General features: G+C 41.1%; 1 protein-coding gene across 13 annotated transcripts in view; it reads right to left on the minus strand.

Moving 5' to 3' along the window:
• The window catches only part of CACNA1G (calcium voltage-gated channel subunit alpha1 G), a 331245-nt gene that overhangs the window by 20419 nt on the left and 287993 nt on the right, over positions 1–22833 (minus strand). For 7 of the 13 annotated variants that reach the window (XM_079967355.1, XM_079967359.1, XM_079967354.1 and 4 more), the window contains 8 exons: positions 19235–19285; positions 11384–11535; positions 4633–4742; positions 4250–4383; positions 3139–3209; positions 1259–1337; positions 1023–1144; positions 236–580 (listed from right to left, as the gene is read on the minus strand). In XM_079967355.1, the coding sequence (XP_079823481.1) occupies positions 236–580; positions 1023–1144; positions 1259–1337; positions 3139–3209; positions 4250–4383; positions 4633–4742; positions 11384–11535; positions 19235–19285 (1064 nt within the window). The remainder of the gene's footprint in view (positions 1–235; positions 581–1022; positions 1145–1258; positions 1338–3138; positions 3210–4249; positions 4384–4632; positions 4743–11383; positions 11536–19234; positions 19286–22833) is intronic. The other 6 variants (XM_079967360.1, XM_079967362.1, XM_079967356.1 and 3 more) reach the window with 2 other exon arrangements.

Here is a 22833-nt window from a genome sequence, read left to right on the forward strand (position 1 = left end):
CATAACCTGCCAACTCATAACAAATGCTCTCATGACTCTCATCATTGCAATCCCATGTGAACATTCAATTTCATGGTCTGCACTTGGCTGAGTAGGGATTTTTTTTACTCACAGGGGGAAAGGAATACAACTCCCTTATACATTAATACACTCAAGACGTTTTGGAATCTGTGCAAATGCTATCTGACGAAAGTATAAGCTACTCCCCACTTCACCCACCACCTAAGATTCTCACCATAGGATGAACCAATGAGAGTTGAGAATCCACCTTGATTTGCATGGGATTGGCATATCCTCCGGGGCTCTCAGGTCTTTCTCCTGCATTACTGCCTGCCCATATGAAAGGGTCAGAGGGTGGATGCTGGCCTGGGGTGATTGTCTTCATTTCCATCTCCAGTTCCAATTCCAGTTCTGCTTCCTCTTTTGCTTCCTTGTTACTTTCCTCTAGGTGCTTCATGAGTACAGCAATCACCACATTCACCAGGACAAACTGAGCTGTCAGCACAAATGATACGAAATAGATTGGCGAGATGACGGTGTTGTAGCAGGTGGATTCCTCATCGCAGTCTCGCAGAGTGTCCTAAAGGAAGGAACAGAGGTGGGAATGGTCGTGGCTTATGAGACAGTTCTGGGCAACTCTATCCAAGAATCAGATTGGGCTTTTCAGCTTCAAGTCCAAAAGGCTTTTTATAGGGGTGAGCAAAACCCACTGTGGAATCTCTTCAGGTTAATTCCCTTCATCCTCCACAGAGTTTATATGGAATTTCTGGAACTTGTTTACCCATGTCCCATGGCAGACCTTTTCTGCCAAACTTAGCCTTCCTAAACGCCCCATTATCGTGTGGAGGGCACACAAAGGCTTCTCACTCATACAAATGGCCAATGCACACAACCTTGCCGCAAGAGCTGATTTCTGTGCAAACATCAACATCGAACTATTCAGCACTGTCCTAGCATGAATTCCTCAAACCATAAGAACATCTGTCTTACTGTAGCAACACTCATTCTAATGGGGATTTTACCTTCATTATCCCATTCCAGTTGTCTCCTGTTGATACACGGAAGAGTGTGAGAAAAGCCATCCCAAAGTTGCGAAAAGTTGCATGCCGCCCTAAGCCCTCACAGGGATGAGTATCGTCACATTCTGTATGACCAACCAAAAATAAAGGCAATTTAGCCATTTGTTTTCATGACAAATAACTATGTTACTCTGCCTCATCCAATTCTATGCAACAAACTGGTGGAGCAGAGAACTTACCAAGGTCTCCAAACAGCTCCACCCCAAGAGCTGCAAATATGAAAAACAACAACATGAAGAGAAGACCCAGATTCCCCACCTGTAAAGAGAAAAGAAAAGGAGGAAAATTTAAAAAAAATCATTGATGTATTTCTCTGAAGTAACCCCCATTATGGAAGATGTACCACATTAGCCTCCATTGTATAGGCCTTTGTCTCTTTGTCCTCAGTAACTTTAACAACTCCTGTCTAACCACTAGTAGTAGCCCAGTCTCATGATTTACTGTGCCAGTGAATATATACAAAAGCTTCAATCCTAGGCAGTGCAGGTGGAGAAAAAGCACACGAACAGACAGAAATAGTTTCAAGAAAGTTTGCATTGTTACCAGTCACCTGGCTGAACAGTCAAAACCTGTTTTTGATGGAAAACTGGCTTCCCAATTCTACTGGGCAAACAGTTTTAGTAAAAAAGAAAAAAAGAGTATGCATTTAAAACTTTATAAACAGAGTACATAGTCTTGCCCTGTCAAGGACTGTCATATATTGTTGCGCACTGTCTGCTGCACAAGCACAATACCAGATTGTGCACAATACAAATTGTTGCATTATGCCCACAATGTTGCTATTCCCGAACAGTTCCACCTAGAACTCCAGGGCTATTCAATTTCCTCTGGTTTTGAGAGTTTCTATCCCCCTTCTAAGAGAAAAGCACATGGCCACTGAAATTCCATTCCAAAGTCAGAGTAATTCTAGATGAGGGATAGCCAATGTGGTGGTGCTGTCCAGATGTAGCAGAACCCCAACTCCCATCAACCCCAACCTGGTCAGGACTGATGGGAACAACATCTGAAGAGCACCACGTTGGCTACCCTGCTCTAGACTATCTGATTTATTTGTTTAATTTCTGCTTAGAAATACAGCAAATATGTTGTTCAGCCCACCACACTGCAAACTGCTGTGGGTCACACAATACAGTCTACTTTGAAGTCTGCCCCCCTGAAAGTTAGTTCACCTTGAATGTCACTCAGTGACTTCCCTACAATGCCTCCTGTTCATGAGGAGCACTGATCCTACCATAAATCATAGAGATGGAAGGGACCACAAGCGTAACCTAGTCCAACCCACTGAAGTGGAGGAATCTTTTGCCCAAAGGGGGGCCCAAGCCCACAATGCTGAGACTAAGAGTCTTGTGCTCTACTGACTGAGCTACCCTGGCAGTTATACATAATGTTGTCTTTATATTTCCTCCTGCTCCATCTGCTCCAACAATTTAAAAGCAATCCCATGTATTAATTTCCTTTTTCTATGGTTAAGGTGGATTGTTTCTGACCGTGCACAACCCCAGCCATTTTACAATCCTACAGAGGGGAAGTTTCCTCTCTTACTCCTTTCTGCCACTGCTCATTGCATTGAGTTACGGGTTTGTTTTGAGGTGTATGCACACAGCTGTCAAAACATGTATTTAGCTTTAAAAAATAAAATAAAAATAAATCCCATGACTGAGAGGAAGAAGCATTCATGTCCTGCTTGTGGGCTTCCCATGCTGGTTGGCCATTGTGAGAACAGAGTGCTGGATTAGATGGGTCCTTGGCCTGATCCAGCAGCATTCTTCTTTGCTCCAAACATATGAAAGGCAGCATGTGAAGAATGAGGCTGAGCAGAGGATAAGCTAAACTAAACTGAGATTTGAGGAACTGTGATAAAGCATCTTGCCCAGTCTGGAGATCCCCCAACCATTAGAATTAACACTTACTAAATTCATAGTAAAGGTTGTGCTAAGCACAGAGAAAACACACATAAGGGAGATATGTCAAAACAACAACAACAACACAGATTTCTCCAGGAAATTAGAAAATGAGGGCAACTCAGCAGAGGTCTTTATGATAAAGACACAAAGGTTACCTGAGGCAGTGCTTGCATCACTGTGTCCAGCAGAGCTCTCATCCCTACAGCCATCTTCAGCAGTTTCAACACTGCAGAAAATGAAATGTCCTCTGCATTATTGTCACACAATCGGCATGTGAAAAGGAAATAAATATTTCAGAAAGCATATCAGGCTCCCCAAGTGATGTGGCAAGCATCCTTCACTAGAGGTGAAAATGCAAGGCCGCATTATAATGAAGTGCTCTGTTGTTGTCAGGATGTTCGTAACAAGTAGAAAAACCTGTGAACATCATGGCCATCTCCTTCACTCACTAAATTGGGTGCTGCTGACACTGTGGCAGGAATACAAGAGTGACCTTTTCTCCTGGTGGTGACTACCGCTGCTGAGTAAAGTAAACTGGTTTGGAAAGGTCAGAAATCTATCTGATATACTGATGACAGAATTCAGCTTCAAGCTAAAGAATTAAGAAGCCAAGTGTATCCCCATTGATTTCCATCACAAGAAGATTGGATAAGAAATAACATGAACTCATAACCTTCAGAACTAAGCTAAGAACTAATGCCACCAGCTCCAGTCATTCTGTAACAAAACCCTTTAGTGCTTTGTTGCTTGGAGTTGGTATCACCACCCTACTGGGAATATAGACGGCAGAGGTTCATCTAAAGTGCCTGAAGACCAAGCAATTCTGGTCCTTCTCTGTATGTAATGCCTGCCACACAACTAACTGGTCATAGCAGTGATGGAAAGCTACTTCTGAGTAAACACAAGACTGTCAGTCTAGGACTAGAATGATCCATGTTCAACTCCCCCCACAGTCACAGAGGCCACTTGGTGACCTTGGGGCAGCTGCACTCACTCTCTCAGCACAAAGTGTTGTTGCGTTGACAAAATTGGGGAGATTCAAACCTTGAACATCACATTGAACTCCTTGGGGGGTGGGGAGTGTGATATAACCCAACCCAAAACGACTTGCAGGACAAAGTACATTGAGGTGTCTATTAGCTAGGCAGTTTATGATTGGAAGTATAGCTGTGCTGCATAGGAAACCTTACAATGCCGGGAATTAGCAGTTCCACTGGGAACAGAAACTGTGTGGCTGGAATGCCCCAGGAGTAAGGCGAGACTGACCTCGAGCAATCCTCAGGACCCTCATGATGCGGATAATGGTGGGGTTGATAGGCAGTGAGGCATTCACCTCAATCTCTTCCAGCGTGATCCCCATGATGGACAACAGCACTATTGCCAGGTCTAATTGGTTCCACCTGAAAGTGACACAAAAACCAAGCAGAAAAAACTGCTAAAATATTTGCAGTGGTGACAAAAGGATTACAGTCATTTCAGTTATTCTGGAACTGACTCATGAACCAATGCACCACCTCAAGCAATTTTTTGTGATGAAACACGTCAAACAATTTAAAAACCATTATATATACTATTATAGAGTTAGTCAAGTCTGGATATATCACTGACTAGAACAGAAAATGCAAAACCTAAAATTCTTTAGGACTTACCTGTCTTGAAAGAACCGACGAAACCCAAATGCAATCAGCTTGAAAACAGATTCCATGACAAAGATGACCGTGAAGATGTAATTGCAAATCTTCAGAGCTTCATCAAGAACCTGTAATGTGGAGACAACTCACACAGGTTATTGCAATATCTTAAGGAGGATTTTGCTCCCTGCAGTTATTGGCCTTCCTGCTTTCAACAGGAGCCATTATTATTATTTTAATCTGAAAAGGCAAAATGAAGAAGGGGCAGGAACGCAGGCAATCACAACTCCTGCACAGTGTTAACATTTAAACTGCTGCTGGCTTTCCAAGTGGCAGTGACAAAACCAGGCTCTCCTATTTTTCATGAAACCTGTATAACAGAAATGATTTGCAGCTGGATAGGATTTCATACTATCTCTGCTCAGATCCTGTACAGCTGGATTGATTTCATACTATTTCAGAGGAAGGCATCCTGGATCGTGGTATCAGTGCTGCACGAGAGAAAATGTGATTTTGTTCTTTGGAGCACATGCAGCGTTTCACATGTTGCATTATTTAACACATCTGAGGAATATACACTTCCATGCTTGCAACTGGAGATACGGATCTACACTGGGCAATATTTGATAATATAACATTATTTTGGGATTGTGGCAAACGTATCTATAAGATATACAAAAACCATAAAATACAATTAAAACCAAAACCTTAGTACTAAGCCCTGCACCCCCCCCCCCAGGTCACCTGCCATAGCCTCAGCTGACTTGAAAAGATCTGGGCTGGGAGTGGGCAGAATCTAGAACACAGTCCTGAAAGACAACCAGGAGGGCAGGCAGCAAGGCACATCAAAGGCACATGGAATTAAAGAAATGCGTAGCAAGACTGGCTGATAGAATTAATAAAACTAACTGTGTGAAAAGCAAAAGCTAACGTGCTCCTCTGGTTCATAATCAGTACATGCCACTGAGCAATGCTATAGTTCAGAACACATCTTAACATTAACATGAGGTAATTGGATCATATAACAAGCTTCCCACAGTATTTACAAGATGCTCCTGTCACGTGGGTCATGCACTGCCACCTTAAACATGGCGTTTTCTCCCGCTGATTTCTTTTTAATTGTTTCACATTACACATTCAAGTACTATTTGGCTACATTGGCTGATTCACCTTTGCTTTCGTCTTGCATTTATTCCTTGGCTTTTCAAAGTAGTAGGGAACAAAAATAAGCAACGCTACGCTAATTGGCAGCCATTTCCATCGAGCTATCATAAGCAAGTGATTTGGCAGATCATTGCAAGCGGTTTGCCATTATAATTTGAATGCGATCCTAAATACAGGAGTTTGGCATGCTAATATATCGGGGACCTGCTGCCTTGCCAAAATGCTGAGTCACCACAGCAGAAATAAAGAGAGGCAACTGGGTTTTGGTCCAGCTGCATATTAAATCCCTCAGGCTGCCGACAGATCTAATGCAGTAAGATTTGAAAGATTTCAGGATTTGATCTATAGATCATTTATTATTAATATTATTATTCTCAGTTTCTTAAATAACCCCTCCTTTTCAGGGAATCTGCTGACACATGGAATTAGTGTTTGTGTGTGAGAGAGAGTTCCAAACCCCAAGTGCCTTTTCCAGCCTTTTGCGGGGCGGAATTTGGTAGTCTCCTGTTAAGGATACCAGCCATTTTGATATATCTTCATATCTTCTCTCTTATCTGCCACTTTACATGCAGACTGAACTGCCTACTTGTGTTACTGAGATCTTCCAATTCTAACTTAAGTGTTTAATTGTAGTTTTAAAATTGCTTTGATTTTATCATATTTTGTTGTAGTTCCTGCAGCATTCATATGGTGCTCAGATTACCCAGATTCACCACCATTTCTGCCTAATGGTATTTTAGTTCCTTTGAGGGGGGGGTTAATTGGGCTTTTCTTCTTCTTTCACCACCACAGCCGGTGTTGCTCATGTTAAAGGGGCATTCCCTCAAAGTGATACACAGAAGAGTAAAAGGCGGGCGATGCCTCCAGAACAAAACAGCATTAAATACTGTTCAAACTTCCCAGAGTGCAATAAGATACAATAAAACACAACCCCAACAGCAACTTCTCTTTTCGGTGAAAAGAGAAGTTTTCAGTATGCACCAAAAGCAGAAGTTCATTGGCACATGCCTCATTTCAGGGGGAATGAGGGCTGCCATTCAAAGACATTTAGGGCTTTGAAAATCTAAAGCAGCACTTTGAAATGGAAATGCGGAAACTGACATCCAGCAAAGTTCCCTTATAATAATTTGGCTGCTCAGGCCAGAGATTCACTGGTATGCAGGGTAATCAGTGGAGGATGACTAAATTTTATGGCCTATTGCTATAGTTAAAACTTATTCTGAGTTAAAAGAGATAAAACTGACAGCTCTGGAAGTCCCTTCCAGCCCTCTCATTTGCCTCTTCCAATCTCTTTGCATTAAAATCAATGCACCCTTCCCCTCTTTACTCATCGTCTTCTAAAATAAATGGCCTCAAACACTGTTTTGTTTTTCATGTTGTGCTGCTTGATTTTCTTTGCTCTCTTAGTCACCTTTCCACGAATTGCTCTGGGAGACCGTGATAAAATCTAAGGGCCAGATTCAACAAACTTATTCCACTAGTGGAAGCCAATGCAAGTACGCCCACTAGTGCAGGCATCCCCAAACTCGGCCCTCCAGAAGTTTTGGGACTACAACTCCCATCATCCCTAGCTAACAGGACCAGTGGTCAGGGATGATGGGAATTGTAGTCCCAAAACATCTGGAGGGCCAAGTTTGGGGATGCCTGCACTAGTGCAGTGGGGCTCCCCCCTTCTCCTCCTCCTTCAAATCCACTTAAAGGAGGGCCAAGAGAACACGCAGAACACCACATGGAAGGAGGAGAGGGGAGACTGTCAAACAAGCAAAATACACTGATTTGGAGGGCGGCAGACATGCCTACATTACAGCAGAGGCTGGATGGTCAACCAACCAGGGATGCTGTATCTGCAGATTTCCTGCATTAGCAGAAGGTAAGGCTAAATGACCCGAGAGACCATCTACGATTCTACAGTGGCACCTCGGGTTACGAACTTAATTTGTTCTGGACGTCCGTTCTTAACCTGAAACCATTCTTAACCTGAGGTACCACTTTAGCTAATGGGGCCGCCTCCTGCTGCTGCACAATTTCTGTTCTCATACTGAGGTAAAGTTCTTAACCTGAGGTACTACTTCTGGGTTAGCGGAGTCTGTAACCTGAAGCGTTTGTAACCCGAGGTACCACTGTATGTCTTCATTTATTTATTTATTTAACTAATCAGTGGTACCTCAGGTTAAGAACTTAATTCGTTTTGGATGTCTGTTCTTAACTTGAAACTGTTCTTAACCTGAAGCACCACTTTAGCTAATGGGGCCTCATGCTGCTGCCGCGCCGCCGGAGCACGATTTCTGTTCTCATCCTGAAGCAAAGTTTTTAACCCGAGGTACTATTTCTGGGTTAGCGGAGTCTGTAACCTGAAGCGTATGTAACCCGAGGTACCACTGTATTCCCCTAAGCAGTTTACAAAACAGCTTTTGTGTCACATATGCGAATTGTTTCACAATGCACATGAACCACCCAAGAATTGCAAGGGTGTTTCTCTAGATCAACGTTCTTTCTCCAACGGGGTCGGTCAGGTGCATGTGGAAAGCTGAAAAAACAGGACATGGTTTGCTAGCTATTCCCTTGTATTTTGCTTCCAAAAAGGAGAACATGTAGGGAAGGAAGAAAAGAAAGCAGGTAAGCTGTCAGGATAAACATTCACACACTTATGTGCTTGTGTGGCCTGTACAGTAAGAGCTAAAAAGAGATAAGAAGACAGTAATTGCTAAGAAAGCCATGTCCAAAAAGATGGTGCCAAAACTGACTGCCATAGTGAACAGGAATGTCATGTTTCCTATAATGACACTTTAAGAAACAATTTTTCCCCTGGTACTTGCCGAGTTCTCTCTCTCTCTCTCTTTTTTTTAGTCCTTGCTACCAGGAAATGACAGAAAGAGCATCAGCGCAACTAAAAGGTCATTGGGTTTAGCCCTTCTTTGGGAAACTTTAAGTTGATGTGTGTGCTTTCCCTGCCACTGAATCTGACAGAATCAGTGCTCAGGAGTAGACAAAGCATATAATCTCCACATCTCTGCCAATTTTATCTTGGCAGCAATTAAAAGTAAGGGATAAAGCCTCTTTGTGATCTAGAAGGCCAGCTTCAGTATAGTTTTAAAAAAGATTAACAAAGCATCCCTTGGGAGAGAATTTCCCACAGAAATAAGTTTGCCAGGGAGAAAAAAAATCTAAGTGTCAGAAGACCCACAAACTGAGTCAACACTGATGCTTTTTTTTTGAGGGAGTACTCAAGGGGACGCAGTACTGGTACCTCTTTTTTGTTGTTGTTAAAAAGTGTGCCACTTACTATAACAACTTCATGGTACATACTGACACCTATTTTTCTAGAAAGAAAAGCACTGTTAACGTTCCCCTTTGGTTGTTTGGATAGACACTGTATTGTAAGTGGATGACGTAATTGAAGATTTGGGAAACAAAGTTCATTATGTTCTTTCTCCGAATTGTAAAATGCAAGAGGGCCTGGGGTTCCTGTAATTTACATACAGCTTTCAATGTTCAGAAACCTAGGAATGGCCAAATCAGTCCATTTCAGGTTCTCCCAGTTTTAACATTCCCAGTTTTAAGTCCTCATGAAAATTCACCAGCTTTCCAGTGTGTTTTTCCTAATATTTACATTTTTATACTGTTTTATTTATTTTCATGGGACAGAAGATAAATTTTGAGAAAACAATTGTTATAACAGTAAACAACAAATAACTTGTCCTGATAAAATTACAGACTTTCCTCATGCCATGTGTTAAAGTTTCATTTGATCACTCTAAGAGATCACACCACTAATATTTACATTTTTGTATGCAATTTTCTGCAATATGCCCCGTTTTCCCAGTTTCCCCTAATATAACACATTTTTGTATGTGATTTATGTAATGAATTTTCATATGCTATTCACTAATATGTGGATTTCTCTGTGTACTTCCTCGTAATATGCACATCTTTTGGTTACAAAATTCAAAGATGGGTGAGTTCTGAAGGATTTTGGTTCATCCATTGTTTCACGAAGTGTGAATTAGGCAGGCTCACATTAAATTTGTAAATTGAACCAAATTTCTCCCATATCCCTACTTTGAACTCCTTTGGTTTTATCCAAATTGGATAGCCCTTAATGGTGAACAGTTCTAATGAAAGCATGAGAGACAAGATGGAGCAATCCTGCCCCGCTGTATTGTACAAAGAAACAGTTATAAACCATTGGCTTCCACCATAGCCTTAGGCATGATGATAAAGCACCTTGCAGTGGTTCTTAGAAACAGATCTAAATCCTATCATAGTAAAAACAACTCTCAAGGAATGTCTGCCACTGAGTGCCTTCTGCAGCATCCAAAGAAAGCATCTCCCTGATTAGCACCTCTCATTCTAACAGGGGAATATAAAATTCAAAAGCCTGATGAAGATTATGAATTACTCTTTTGGAAATAAAAACAGGCAGTTCTTTCTGTATCTTCTGAAAAGCTACTTGACCTAGCAAAGAGGTAGTAAATAATTTCACATCTTGATTCAATTGAGAGATTGGACCATATGCTCACTTTCCAAACAATCTCTCTTGGCTTTGCAATGCAACAACAGCTAATGTTGCTTGATTAGAGGAAGGTCATAAAATCAGGGTGGTAATCAGCTATGTTTTACTCAGATCAGACATTAAAAAGATGATTAAAGGTAAAGGTAAAGGTACCCCTGCCCGTACGGGCCAGTCTTGACAGACTCTGGGGTTGTGCGCCCATCTCACTTAAGAGGCCAGGGGCCAGCGCTGTCCGGAGACACTTCCGGGTCACGTGGCCAGCGTGACATCGCTGCTCTGGCGAGCCAGAGCCGCACACGGAAACGCCGTTTACCTTCCCGCTGGTAAGCGGTCCCTATTTATCTACTTGCACCCGGAGGTGCTTTCGAACTGCTAGGTTGGCAGGCGCTGGGACCGAGCAGCGGGAGCGCACCCCGCCGCAGGGATTCGAACCGCCGACCTTTCGATCGGCAAGTCCTAGGCGCTGAGGCTTTAACCCACAGCGCCACCTGCGTCCCTAAAAAGATGATTAAGTTAGGTCTATTAATTTCAATGGGTTTACTCTGAGTAAAATCCTAGGGTAGGATTTGGTGTTGAGCACATACAGAAGTATTTCAGGAAGTACAACCCTGCTGTTGCTATCAACTCCAAAATGCTATATGGGTACCTTAGGGAAGATACTTTGCACCTCAGCTAATGCAGAGTTGCTTACTCGTTGGCTTATAACAAGAACACCCTGAGTGTTTTACTGAGTTAGCAGTAGTTGCAGCAAAAAATATAAATATTTTTGTTAAAGCCAATGCTATGGGCTGTAAAGATAATCCTTGTATGCAACTGCTTTATTTTGGTTTCTTTCTGTGTTGTTTATGATGATTTGAATGACTGCTATCAACTACAGTTCTTTAGCTGGTGCAAACACTACTCTCACTCAGTAAAAACTAGATCCCTATATTACCATCATCTCCCATTCAGCACGGTAGAATGGCCAATGCATATTTATTTCTGTTTCATTCTTGTTTTCCATGTTAATGGGTGCAATGCCAATTCCTTATCAAGGCTACAACAATGTTTGCAAACCACCCACAGCATCTACAAATACTTTTCTTGTCCTACCTTTGGCTGCTGGTAGTGCTCCATAGCCATGGTGATGACATTGAGCCCAATCACACCTGTGATGAATAAATCCAGGTAATGGGTGGTGCACATTTGATGAATCAGAAGTCGGAAGCGAGAGTAATCAGAGTAGTAGGGTTTACACTGTGCCTCTGAAAAGGAAAAGAGTGGAGAAGCAGATCAGGTAATTTCTCCCTGTCTTAAGACCAGTTCAGCATTGGCTTTCAAAAATCGAAATTGATACATTCAATCAAATTCATAATGATTAGGTTTTCAGCAACGAATGGGGTGTGGTAAAGGGGATTGTATGTTAACCATCATTAATGCATAGCAAGACTACAGGATTATCTATCTGTACCAGCAGCTACAATAAACCATGCACAACAGCCAGGCTTTCAGGATTAGAGATAAGGTGAGTATGGCATGGAATCATTTCAGGTTCCAACATAATGTTTAGTGTTCACTGTTTAAATATCTATTATTACACAACAACACTCTTAATTTATATAAAAGAAAACAAGAACTTTCAATCAGAATTGCAAGTATGTGAGCTATAATTATAAGGCCTGTATTAACAGTGCATAAAAGCGTGCTTAAATGGGGCATTCAATCTCCACTGAAAAGGGAGCTTGGAAAAGACTTGAGGCAGGTTGGAAACAGTATTCAGTGGTTTTTGACAGAGAATAGCAAAGCACTGTAATTCGATATTTTAAGGACTTCCCTCTATATTTTGAGAGTGTGCCTAAATGTGAAGGAATGTTTGCTTGCCAATAGGATATGTGTTCTATCGCAATACAGTGCCCAGTTTACATTGGGCATGTAAAGCTTAACTACTTAGCTGTGAGTTCAGCATAATATATAAGGGTGAGTGTTTAAAAAAGGTAACAGGGGAGTCCTCGTTATTACATATTCTACATGGCTGTTTATTTGTATATATTTTGAAATGTTATATATGAATGTTTTATGATGGCCTATATTTGTAATGCCTAACAAAGGTTTGGTTAAGTAAGTAAGAAAGAAAGAAAGTAACATGGGAGTCCAGGCAGAGAGGATAGTATAAAAAGATACTAGTAGATACTGACTGGGCAAGCAATAGACTGTGATATAAGGGGAAAATGTAAAGAGGCAGTGGGGAAGAAAGTTAAAAGGGGAATAATGGACTGTTTGAAATAGCAGACATGAACTCATATAACTGCATTTTGAAATACAAGGTAGGGAAATGGAGGGTGGGGGGAACAACCCCAAAGTTGTCAGAGCTATGAAAACAATTTATGAAATAATGCAAGTGATTGCTCAGTCAGAATTTCTGTCTCGGAAATAAATGATCTTCTCATTTGTGTGTGATTGCCAAAGTGCAAATGTCCCTGTTAGTCTTCTATGTTTGGCTGCATCAGGGATGACACTTACTCTTCAGGCCTGAATGTTCCTGCAGATAAACTCATTTACTCACCTAATCTCTAACAAGGAAATGCCAAGTCTGAGTCTATAATTCAGGGCAATTTTCAAAAAGGCATTATAATGTACCATAAAATGAAAAGGACTGTCTTGAAGATGTCAGAGTGTAATATTATGACCATAATTTGATGATCAACTGGTTATGAAAATTATTGAGCCAAGAGAATTGAATGCCGTGGTGTTTAGCTACTCTGAACACAAAAAAGGGGATTTCATATATTGGTCTGAACAGAAATTTGGGGAGGGTGAAGTATGCGTATTCGTGATCTTGAGGGAAAGCTAATTTTTAGATCACATTTTTTGCAGGGAGTATGTATACAATTTGATTCTCAGATAGTCAAAATTGCAATCTTCTTAGCCATTTATGCAGCTGGCCAGTCGTTTTGTATGGTGGAGGTGCAGGCACATGCCTCTTCCCTTCACCCATGCACCTAAAGCAGGGTGTGGGGAATCTTTTGCTCTCCAGATGCTGCTGGATTCCAGCTCCCATCTGCCCCAGCTGGCACAGCCAATAGCTGCCTGTGGGAGTTGGAGTTTAACAACATCCAGAGGGACAGAGGTTAGCCACTCCTGACCTAAAGAAATGTGTAGCACAGGCCCATTATGCCTGAGGGCTCAATTTGGGGAACATTTCCCTATTTTGAGAGGGAAGAATCACACAAGGAAAACCTAAGACAAAGTACTTTAGGTGTGCAGTGGAGAGGACATGGGCCTGTGCCTCTTACATGTGAAATGATCATCCACCTGGGTAAGTGATTAGCTGTATCATTATATGACTTCCAATATCCCCATCCCACAAAGTTTGAGCATCAGGGAGAAGACTAATAATGGAGCAACTTATCCTGCGAGGTTTGGTGAAGTGATCCCAAACATTTGCTCCAGTACTTTGAAATAAAGAGGCTGAATTGATATTTTTTGCATTAGGAGCTGCCAGTCTATAGATAATCTGACCCTGAATGCCATGGCATAATATTAAAAAGTGAATTTTGTTGCTGAATTTATTTAGCATCTCTTAAAAAACAACAACAACAACAAAAGCTACACAGGTTGGTATCTGACTGACTCACAACTTTCATCAGAGCTCTTACATTCTGCATAAATATCCATTAAAAACTTGAGATATCTCGATGGCATTATGCAAAACTATGAAGAGGAAATTAACTAAAATGTTTGAATACAATTAAGGTTTGAACTGGGGCCCTGGCTATGAACCAAGTTATAATTTCAAAGAGAAACCCCATTATAATTTGCTGATCTCTTTTTGTTCAATACTTATCCATAATTCACATTCAGGCATGAAAAAAATGTCACAATTTCTGCCTTTTATTTGGGAGGATTTATTTATGAATAATTACACTGGAATCCAAGGGTTCAGCTATGACTGGCAGATTAATTCAAAACTCCACACGGTAACAAAAGAGGCTGTTAACATATAGCAGGGATTTTCACAGAGATTGTAGAATGTTACCTGCATAGCAACAAAGCATGTGGCAGCATAACCTTACAAGCAGGGCTGCCCATTTTCCATTCTGTATATTGTGGGTGAAGACAGATGTAATATTTAAAGAGATGGCTCAGCTGGTTCTTCACCTCTGACATGAGCTCAGCTTCCTCTCAGCTTCACATTTGCTTGAGAGGTATGCAGTCTATCAAGCTGAACACTGGAGCACCATCCGTCTTGTCCCTCCCTCATGATTTAGCTGATTTAGGCCTTCTCAAAAAAATTAAGTGCCACATATCCATCTACTTGTTTTTATATTAATTCTTTGCCATATTAGGGAAGGAAAGGTTGGACAAAGAGTGGAAATGTCTGACGATGATGCAGGCACTGGCCATAGCCAGGTTTGCTGAACCAGAGTTCAGCTCTGGAGCAAAAAAAGCTACGTCTTTGGACTGAATGAGAAGGTGCCTCCAAACCTGCTCCTATAATTGATAATATCTGTCTTCACCTTATTTTTGGTAAGGCTTTCTCCTAAAATTCTTATCTGGTTAAGTCAAAAATAAAATAAAATCACAGATTACTTTTCAGTAGTTTAGCCAATTTTTAAATTGTGCATTAGATTGATAAATCCGTAACATAATTGATATAAACATTTTGGTATCTGCCAATAACTTTATTAAACATGTCAGCCCTGTTTCAAAATCCTGCTCACCACCAGCTTCCCCATGCTTGGCATGCTGTCATGCATATTACTGGAAATTACAGCTTTTACCTTAAAATGAACCACAAACAGTCACACCATGCTTCCTGTGGGCTTTAAATTAAAAGCTGCTGAGTTTAGGTGGGCAGGGAACATTTTCCTCTTTTGAAAATAAAAGTATTATTTCTTTTTGCTGGTGTTATAAAGAAGCCACATTTCTGATTGTAAGTTTTGGTACAGTACTTAAAATGTCTCATTCTAGACCTGACATCCGTGCCCCCCTATGCAACAGCATTATTTGTTCTAGGAAATATTTGAGAGGTACCAACATCTTGGGAAATACAGACATCTGTTCAAGTCTAGGTGATGAATCATCACACAAAATGACACCACACCACCAATACTGCTACAATACAGTGACTGGGTCAAGAACAAGAAGAATGCTCAATTAGTAAGGAAGATACTGGAAAGATTAAGACAACATCCTGACATCGAGGGTATCAATGGGGTGTGTGTGTATGGGGTGGGGGAAGGAGGGAGGAAAATGGTAGGCAAAAAAAAAGCAAGAAAATAAGGAGATAATGACAAGAAGGCCTATAGTAAAACAACAGGCACCAGCAAGGGTGGAGAGGGGGTGAAACAGGTTCTAAATCAAGCTGCTTTGGAGGGCTCAGTAAAAAACAAGGAATGAACTATTGGTTGATTATGGAGTCACATTGATTTGATCAGAAACCAGAATCCAGGATATAAATGGCAAAGCATCTTTTGTGTACCATTGTCAGGTTACACAGAGTGGTGGTGATTCAGACCTCATTTTATGCCAATAGTAATAGAGAGCTGGTAGTATTAAGGTAATTTCAGTCTTCCCTCTCATCTTGGTAGATTAGATACAGCTCTAGCTCTCTTTCACACCAGAAGGAAGGAGGGAACATGACAAAGGATTACTGGATACTGTCCAGTGTGCATAGTATGTCAGAGCAATAAGGCTCATACGACCACTATATTGACCTCATAGTGACTGGCAACCCCACTGAGTAAACATGCCAACTGAGAGACCCTTTTATTCACAATTTAGGCAGGACATAGCCCAAAGCGGGCAAAACGTATTCCTATTCTTCTTTGGATTCTGTAGAATGATGTTCTGAAGTGATCTGGTGTGGCAGCTGTAACCAGCTGTCTAACAGTGTTGGCATTTATATATCATTTTGAATGGCATAACGTTTCACAAATAGGGGGTCGAATGCTCTCCCAAGCCTTCATCAAGTGGATAAGCGGTCAGGGATGCAGCTCTTACTAAGCAGCTGGATTTACAAACTGTCCAGAGAATATTGAGTTCAAAGTGATGTGCATGGGAGTAACACTGACATTTAAACAAGTGGTTTTATTAGTCTTTTTTTTTTTTAGTGAGTGGCATTTTTTAAAAGCAAAGTGGAAAATGGTTAAATTGTTCCCACTGAGAGTTTTCCAGCTGCGACAGACAGCATCCTGTCCAAAAATAAAATCTTGACTTTATACCAGTAAACAATACAGATAGATAGCACCATTTTCTTTCTACAATTTGTAAAATGCAAAGAAAGAAAGACATCCTGGGTTTTCAGGTTTGAGTGACTCATTAGGGCTAGTTTGTAGAGCATGGGTATCATTGGTTTCCTACTGTCACACACATTTAAAGTACTTTCACAAAAGAGTCTCTCTCTGTCCTTTCACACCAATGAGCATTACATTGTGTTTAATAATGTGAGCACCAGTATGAGGCAACAACAAAGGGAAGACAAAGCACAGGTCTGAGAATCAGACACAAGAAAAGGCAAGCCAAGAGGTTCTTTGTGAGCCTGCACTGAAGAATGGCCCACTTGGGACGACGCCAAAGCATTCAAAACAAACAAATGCAACGGAACACTCAAATGTACATCTAAGATTTTAAGATTAGAATCACACTGAAAGAACAAGTCTCAGGGGATTTTCCTCTAGCTCTTGTCCAAGGGGATGGACAGCACTGATCTCCTAGCCCACACAGAGAAATTGAACATGTGAATGCAAAGAAATGGAACATAAAGAATGGTAATGTTGAGGAGATTCCGGATTTATTAAAATGAGCTGGGTCATTTTTTGCAAGCCATATATATCTTTAAAATCCCCTTCTGATTTATTCCTCTGTAATGCTCTTCATTTATTTTTTTTACACAACTTGCATTATTAGAGTTGCACCTCAAATTAGCCCTATACCTGTCAGGGTCTGTGTTAATGTGCATCATGCTTAAATAGGCACCATATTCACTTATCCCCTGGAACTACCATATTTGAAGAATTTGGAAAAGTCTCCCTGCAAAATTGCTGTAGACAATTTGTCTAATGTATGCAACCTTTCCTGGTTTTCCAAAGTTGCAACACTTGCCAGTGATGTGTTCTTCTGGCTTACAACCCAACAGCTGATTCAATGTTTGGCAATTATGACCAGGGTCACTGAGGTGGTAAAGTCCTTGAGACTCTCACAGAAAATATGCCCAGTCTGGTTTTTACAAATGCATGGAGTGACTAGAAGGATTTCCTGGCAGCCAATGAGAGGTTCAGTTATCTTATGCTATGTAAAGAAGTGGACTTGAGTTGAGCAATCAAATTCCTGTTGCTATTTTGAGTTTTTCTAAAGGTGGATTAAAGAGACTGTCCTTTATTAGGCAATGTTTGATTCTGTGCTTGCTGAAGTAAAGAATTTGCTAAGCAGGCCCAGAGCTATAGATCTATAGAGCTATAGATGCCTATCTGTCTCTTGCTAAATCTTGATTAATGAAGTAGGACATGACATCACTTTTTCTCACACTGAAAACAACACAAACGTTCTCCTTTATAATTTGTTTAAATGTGTGGATTATTTATTTTTCAGTGGAGGAACATTCAATCGCAGGAGCCCCCACTGCAGTCTAAATGAGCAGAACCTGGACAATGGGGTATCACCTCATTAAGAAGTTGGGCTAAGGCTTGGGCCCTGTACAGATAAGGAGCTGTCCCCTAAACAGATAATGCTGTTAGGTATACAGCAGTACCTCGGTTTTCAAACGTATTTCTCTGTTCTGGAAGACTGTTTGAGTTCTGAAACATTTGAAAACCGGGGCGCAAAGGGCGGTCTGCAAATTTCATAGAGAAAATTGAGAAAAATACAGTGGCACCTCAGCGGAAGCCATTTGACTTCCGAGGCACGTTCGAAAATGGAAGCATTTACTTCTGGGTTTTCGGCGTTCGAAAACTGAAACGATGGTCAACGGAGACATTCAAAAATCGAGGTACCACTGTATACCTAACAGCATGATCTCAAATGCATTTTGGAATAAGTTTTCGACTGATTTCAGTGGACTCTTTCTTCCCAAATAATATAGCTGAGGAGAATTGTCCACATGCACAGATTATTATCTAGGCAAGTAAAACATTGATAGCTGATGCAGGTATTACATTTTACTTCAAGATACAGTTAATAGAGCAGAGCTGCAATGCCCTCCCCAAATATCTCCTGATATTTTAGGGCTGCAAAATGGGGGAGGGATTTTGCCAAATATTCTTTTGGGTTCAGGAATGAATTGTATCAGCCATTTTTCTTACAAAACTCTCTTCTGAAAAATTCTCCCCAGTCTCCAGATCTATCTTAAGCAAGGTTGTACCGGGGAAGGATACAAAACAATATAGGACTTTGGTGTGTGGGGGGGGAGCCCATTACAGAACATTGTATACAAAACGTTCTGCAAAAATATATTTGTCACCTGAGGCGACACTATTTTTTGCTCTGGTGACTGCCCCTCTCATGGTCAGTACAGAATGAGGGGCCTCCCCCCGAGTCTCCGCACATCTGTACAAGGTTAATCACCACACATCAAACAGCTCCAAAGTGGATGACCCAGACCTTATCCAAAAAATCTCTTCCTGAAAACAACAAAAAAACAAAGAAAAGAACATCGATGGGAAGTTGGCAATATTTGTGATGAAAAAGAAAACCTGCTAAAAAGGTAAGATAACATAACATCAAAACCTGCTAAAAAGGTAAGATAACATAACATCAAAAATGTGTCAGTGGTAAGTCAAACCTGCAGACGTTTCTAATTTTTAAAAAACAAGCACAAAAACAACATGCGTGAAATGCAGAGAAACCAAGAAAAGGCCTTCCACCACACACAATCTAGCAAGCTGCCTCATAGGACCAGTGGGCGGCCGTTAAGTCACACAGCACTGCCATTCACGTGAGACAAAGACAGCAAGGACTTCCCAGTACCTGGCACTGCACTGGCTGAGCTGTCCATTATTACATCATCCAGCATTAGATCTAGAAGAACGAAAGGGCATTAAATCACTGGAGAGGATGCGAGGCCAATCCTTCATTCCATCTTCATCGCTTCATGCACCCGTCACTCTGACAAAGCACACCGTCACCCCTGGCAGGGCGAAACAAGGCTTCTGCCTGCCTACAACCGTTACCCACAAACGCACCCACACATTTCAGTGGAGTTTAGATAGAAGCAATGTAGAGTATACCTCCTGTGGTGCAATGGGTCAGTGGATTTGACTGTTAAGCAGAAGGTTGGTGGTTTGAGCCCACCCAGGGACAAGTGTGGGCAGGATTCCTGCATTACAGGGGGTTGGACTTGATGACCCTCAGGGTCCCTTCCAACTCTACAATTCTATGAATCTATGAGCAGAGAGCACCCAGTTCCACACCATCAGAAGGAGGGTGGTCTTTATTGGCAAATCAGCCTTTTAAATTTATAGGCAAGGACGATGTGGTCTTATGATTTAACACTTGTACAGTGCCTAGCCATTTGAGATTACCGTAAGTATTCATAGTAGTATAATTCATGTTGCCTTTCAGTTTTAAAGCCCCAAGATTGGCATTAAGAACATTATAGTATAAAACTAAATAATGTTATTAATGTCATTAAAAAATAATATTAAGAATGAAAACACTCAGAATACTGATAGGCTGGGACTGCGAGAGGCTACCCCAATGGGTTGCTCACACTCAGAGGAATTTGTACAGTAACTTTTTGGCAGCAGCAGCACATCACCATCAAAGCCTATGCTCACAAATCTCTTCAGTTTTCAAACGCTTTTCACAATGCAGCGTTTGGGAAGTGTGCACATGCATACAGGGCAACATAAACCCAAGACACCTCTGGGATAAACAGAACTAGTTGATCCTGAGCAATGTAATGGTTGGTGAGCAGAATATGAGATTCTTATCCACTGTGATGCACTGGCAGACAGCTAAGGGGAAAATGGTCCTCTCTCATAAATCAATGTAGCCTTCAGGGGAACTATATGTTACAGTGGAATAAACTAGGATTATTAAGGGTAAATAACAGTGGCAGGCAAAGGGAAGCCCCAAATGTAACTATAGACCATTCCTTCCATATTCTCAAGTCAATAAAGTATTAAAGATATGAGCATGACATCTGGGATAGCATCACCTCAGGGAAAAAAATGAATGTTGTAATCCTTTCTAAAGAAATATAAAGGAGAAGCTGAAACCTGCTTTCTTGTAGTCTTTTGTCCCAAAGCAGTACCCACAAAATCCCATTAAAACCAGTGGGGCTATGCCAGGACTAGTCTAGACTCAAGTAACTACCTAGTCACATGGTCAGTACTGGGCCCAGGGCAAAATAAAACAGCATGGCATCAGCATTGGTCCCTATGTGATGAGTAAACATACAGGGAGTTGGGTGGGAAAATTCTAGCTACTATACAGTCTTCATGCCACTTACCCCAAAAGAATCTCACCATTTCAACCAACTGTATAACTAATGGGTTATTTAGAAATAAATATTTTAAGAGGTGAAATGCTACATTATGTGCGAACATGTAGAACAAAACTCCAGTGACCACATCTGTTAGGAACCCATTTGGAGCAGAGAGCTGGCAAAGGGAAGGGCTCTTTATCACTCCCAATATTCATTGCTTTTCTACTTCAGTGCCTTCCTCTGAATTACTTTTAAGAGTTCCAGACATGTTTGTTAGGGGAAACATGAATCTAGACAAGAGATAGAGGAGAAATTTGTGCAGTCTATATTTTTAAGCAAACCAACCTTATAGGCCAGCCCTGGACTTATATGCAGTTCAGAACACAGCTGACAAATCAGTTTCAGCTTTTTAAAAAAGCATACAGAGATGTGTATTTTACAGAAAAATGCACAAAATATGCACTTCTAGGGGGAACTGCATACAAAAGTCCATGCAAAATATGTACACGTTAAATGCATATATTTAGTGCATTTCCTTTTTTTAAAAAAATAGCAACAAATGGGATAGGATATTCCTTACATGCAAAACTGACATGGACTAGAAAAAGGGTAATACATCCATCCCTAAACTAGAACTGTGTGAGGGGAAAATAGGGTTGGCTTGTTGGAGCAGGAAAACAGTTGTTTGATGATGAGAGAACCACCCTGACCAGGGCTGGCCTAAGACATTTTGCTGCTGTAATCAAAATGCTATGATTGCTCCCCCCTCAATTTAGGCCCCCACCTCATCCTTGCCATCACACTCACGCTCTGCCACCACAACTGTACCCTTGCCTGTGGCTGTGCCCACACTTCCACCACAATACAGTAGCAGTGAGGGCAATGGTGTTGAGGTGGCTGCACTAGCGAAGCCCTGGGAGGCTGGCAATGGGGCAATGGCAGCGGTTGGATCTGCTGCCTGAGGCAGACGGCTTTCACATCACCTCATTGACAGGGTGCCCTTGATCCCAGCCCCCATTGCCAGTGCACACAACTTCCCCACCCCAATTGCTCCCTTCCAAAGCTACCCAATGGTTTGGAAGTGGCCACCATAGATTTGTAGGCACTTATTTTTCCACAGCACATAGTTCTGCCCTTAGGCACATTTGTTGTACACATGTCAAAGAGTGTTCTGCCAGGGCAAACTCAACTGGCACTTGTGCCTGCAATCTTAAAAAAACCTTTTTCCTCATTGTACTAAGCAACAGATTTGTCTGCTAATAAATGCATTTTCACTCCAATCAACCCAACAGACTGCAAATGAATGTTATAGTTCTAAAATGATTATAAGAGGACAATTTCTTTCTTCTGTAAATGTTATATGGTAGTTTCTTTTGCAAGAACTTCCCATTCTTCAGCAGACTATTTCAACCCATGTCCCACTACATTAGAGAACTAACTGGCAATATCATTCCATGCACAGAGTGGACTGTGAGTTTCTTTTAGGAAATTCCTCATACCTCATGTGTGCCCCCCCCCCCTTATATCTGCTGTCGTAGCCAACATAATTCAAAGTATTTCAGGATTTATTTTTTTGAAAACACGATGAAATATTAAGCTTTTCCAAGCGGTTCTTTTAAAAATAACAATAATCACAGCCAAAGTGAAATTATTTTCCAGGGAATTATGATGTGTCAATGGGAGCTCACATTAAATGAAAGGGTGTTCAATATGTTACAGCTAGGGAAGAAGCTATAAAATCCTCACTTTCTCTGTTGAAGCCTTTGTAACGAGTATCATTAGTGGAATCATAACTATGAGATTTATGAATTATGCTTATGGTTTTATTGTAGCAAATACTAAATCCCTAAATACCCACGTTAATTTCCAAACTTAGGAAGAAATCTGAAGGTGTTGTACAAGTAGCCTGGACCATATAAAATTATGCCACACTTTACTTTTAACTATGGTTCGATTTTTACACTTAACTTGTAAAACATATTTTCACAATAATAAGTGTGTCAGAATAATTTTAAGTGGTATTCATAATATTCAGGGTCCACCTTTTACCGATCAATGGAGTAACCATTTCATAAATCATTTGTAAACTGATGTGTTCTGTAGTCATCCCTACATCAAAGGCTGCATAAGGAAACTA

Source organism: Podarcis cretensis (genome assembly GCF_951804945.1).
Source record: "Podarcis cretensis genome assembly, chromosome: 2".
Classification (NCBI taxonomy): Eukaryota; Metazoa; Chordata; class Lepidosauria; order Squamata; family Lacertidae; genus Podarcis; species Podarcis cretensis.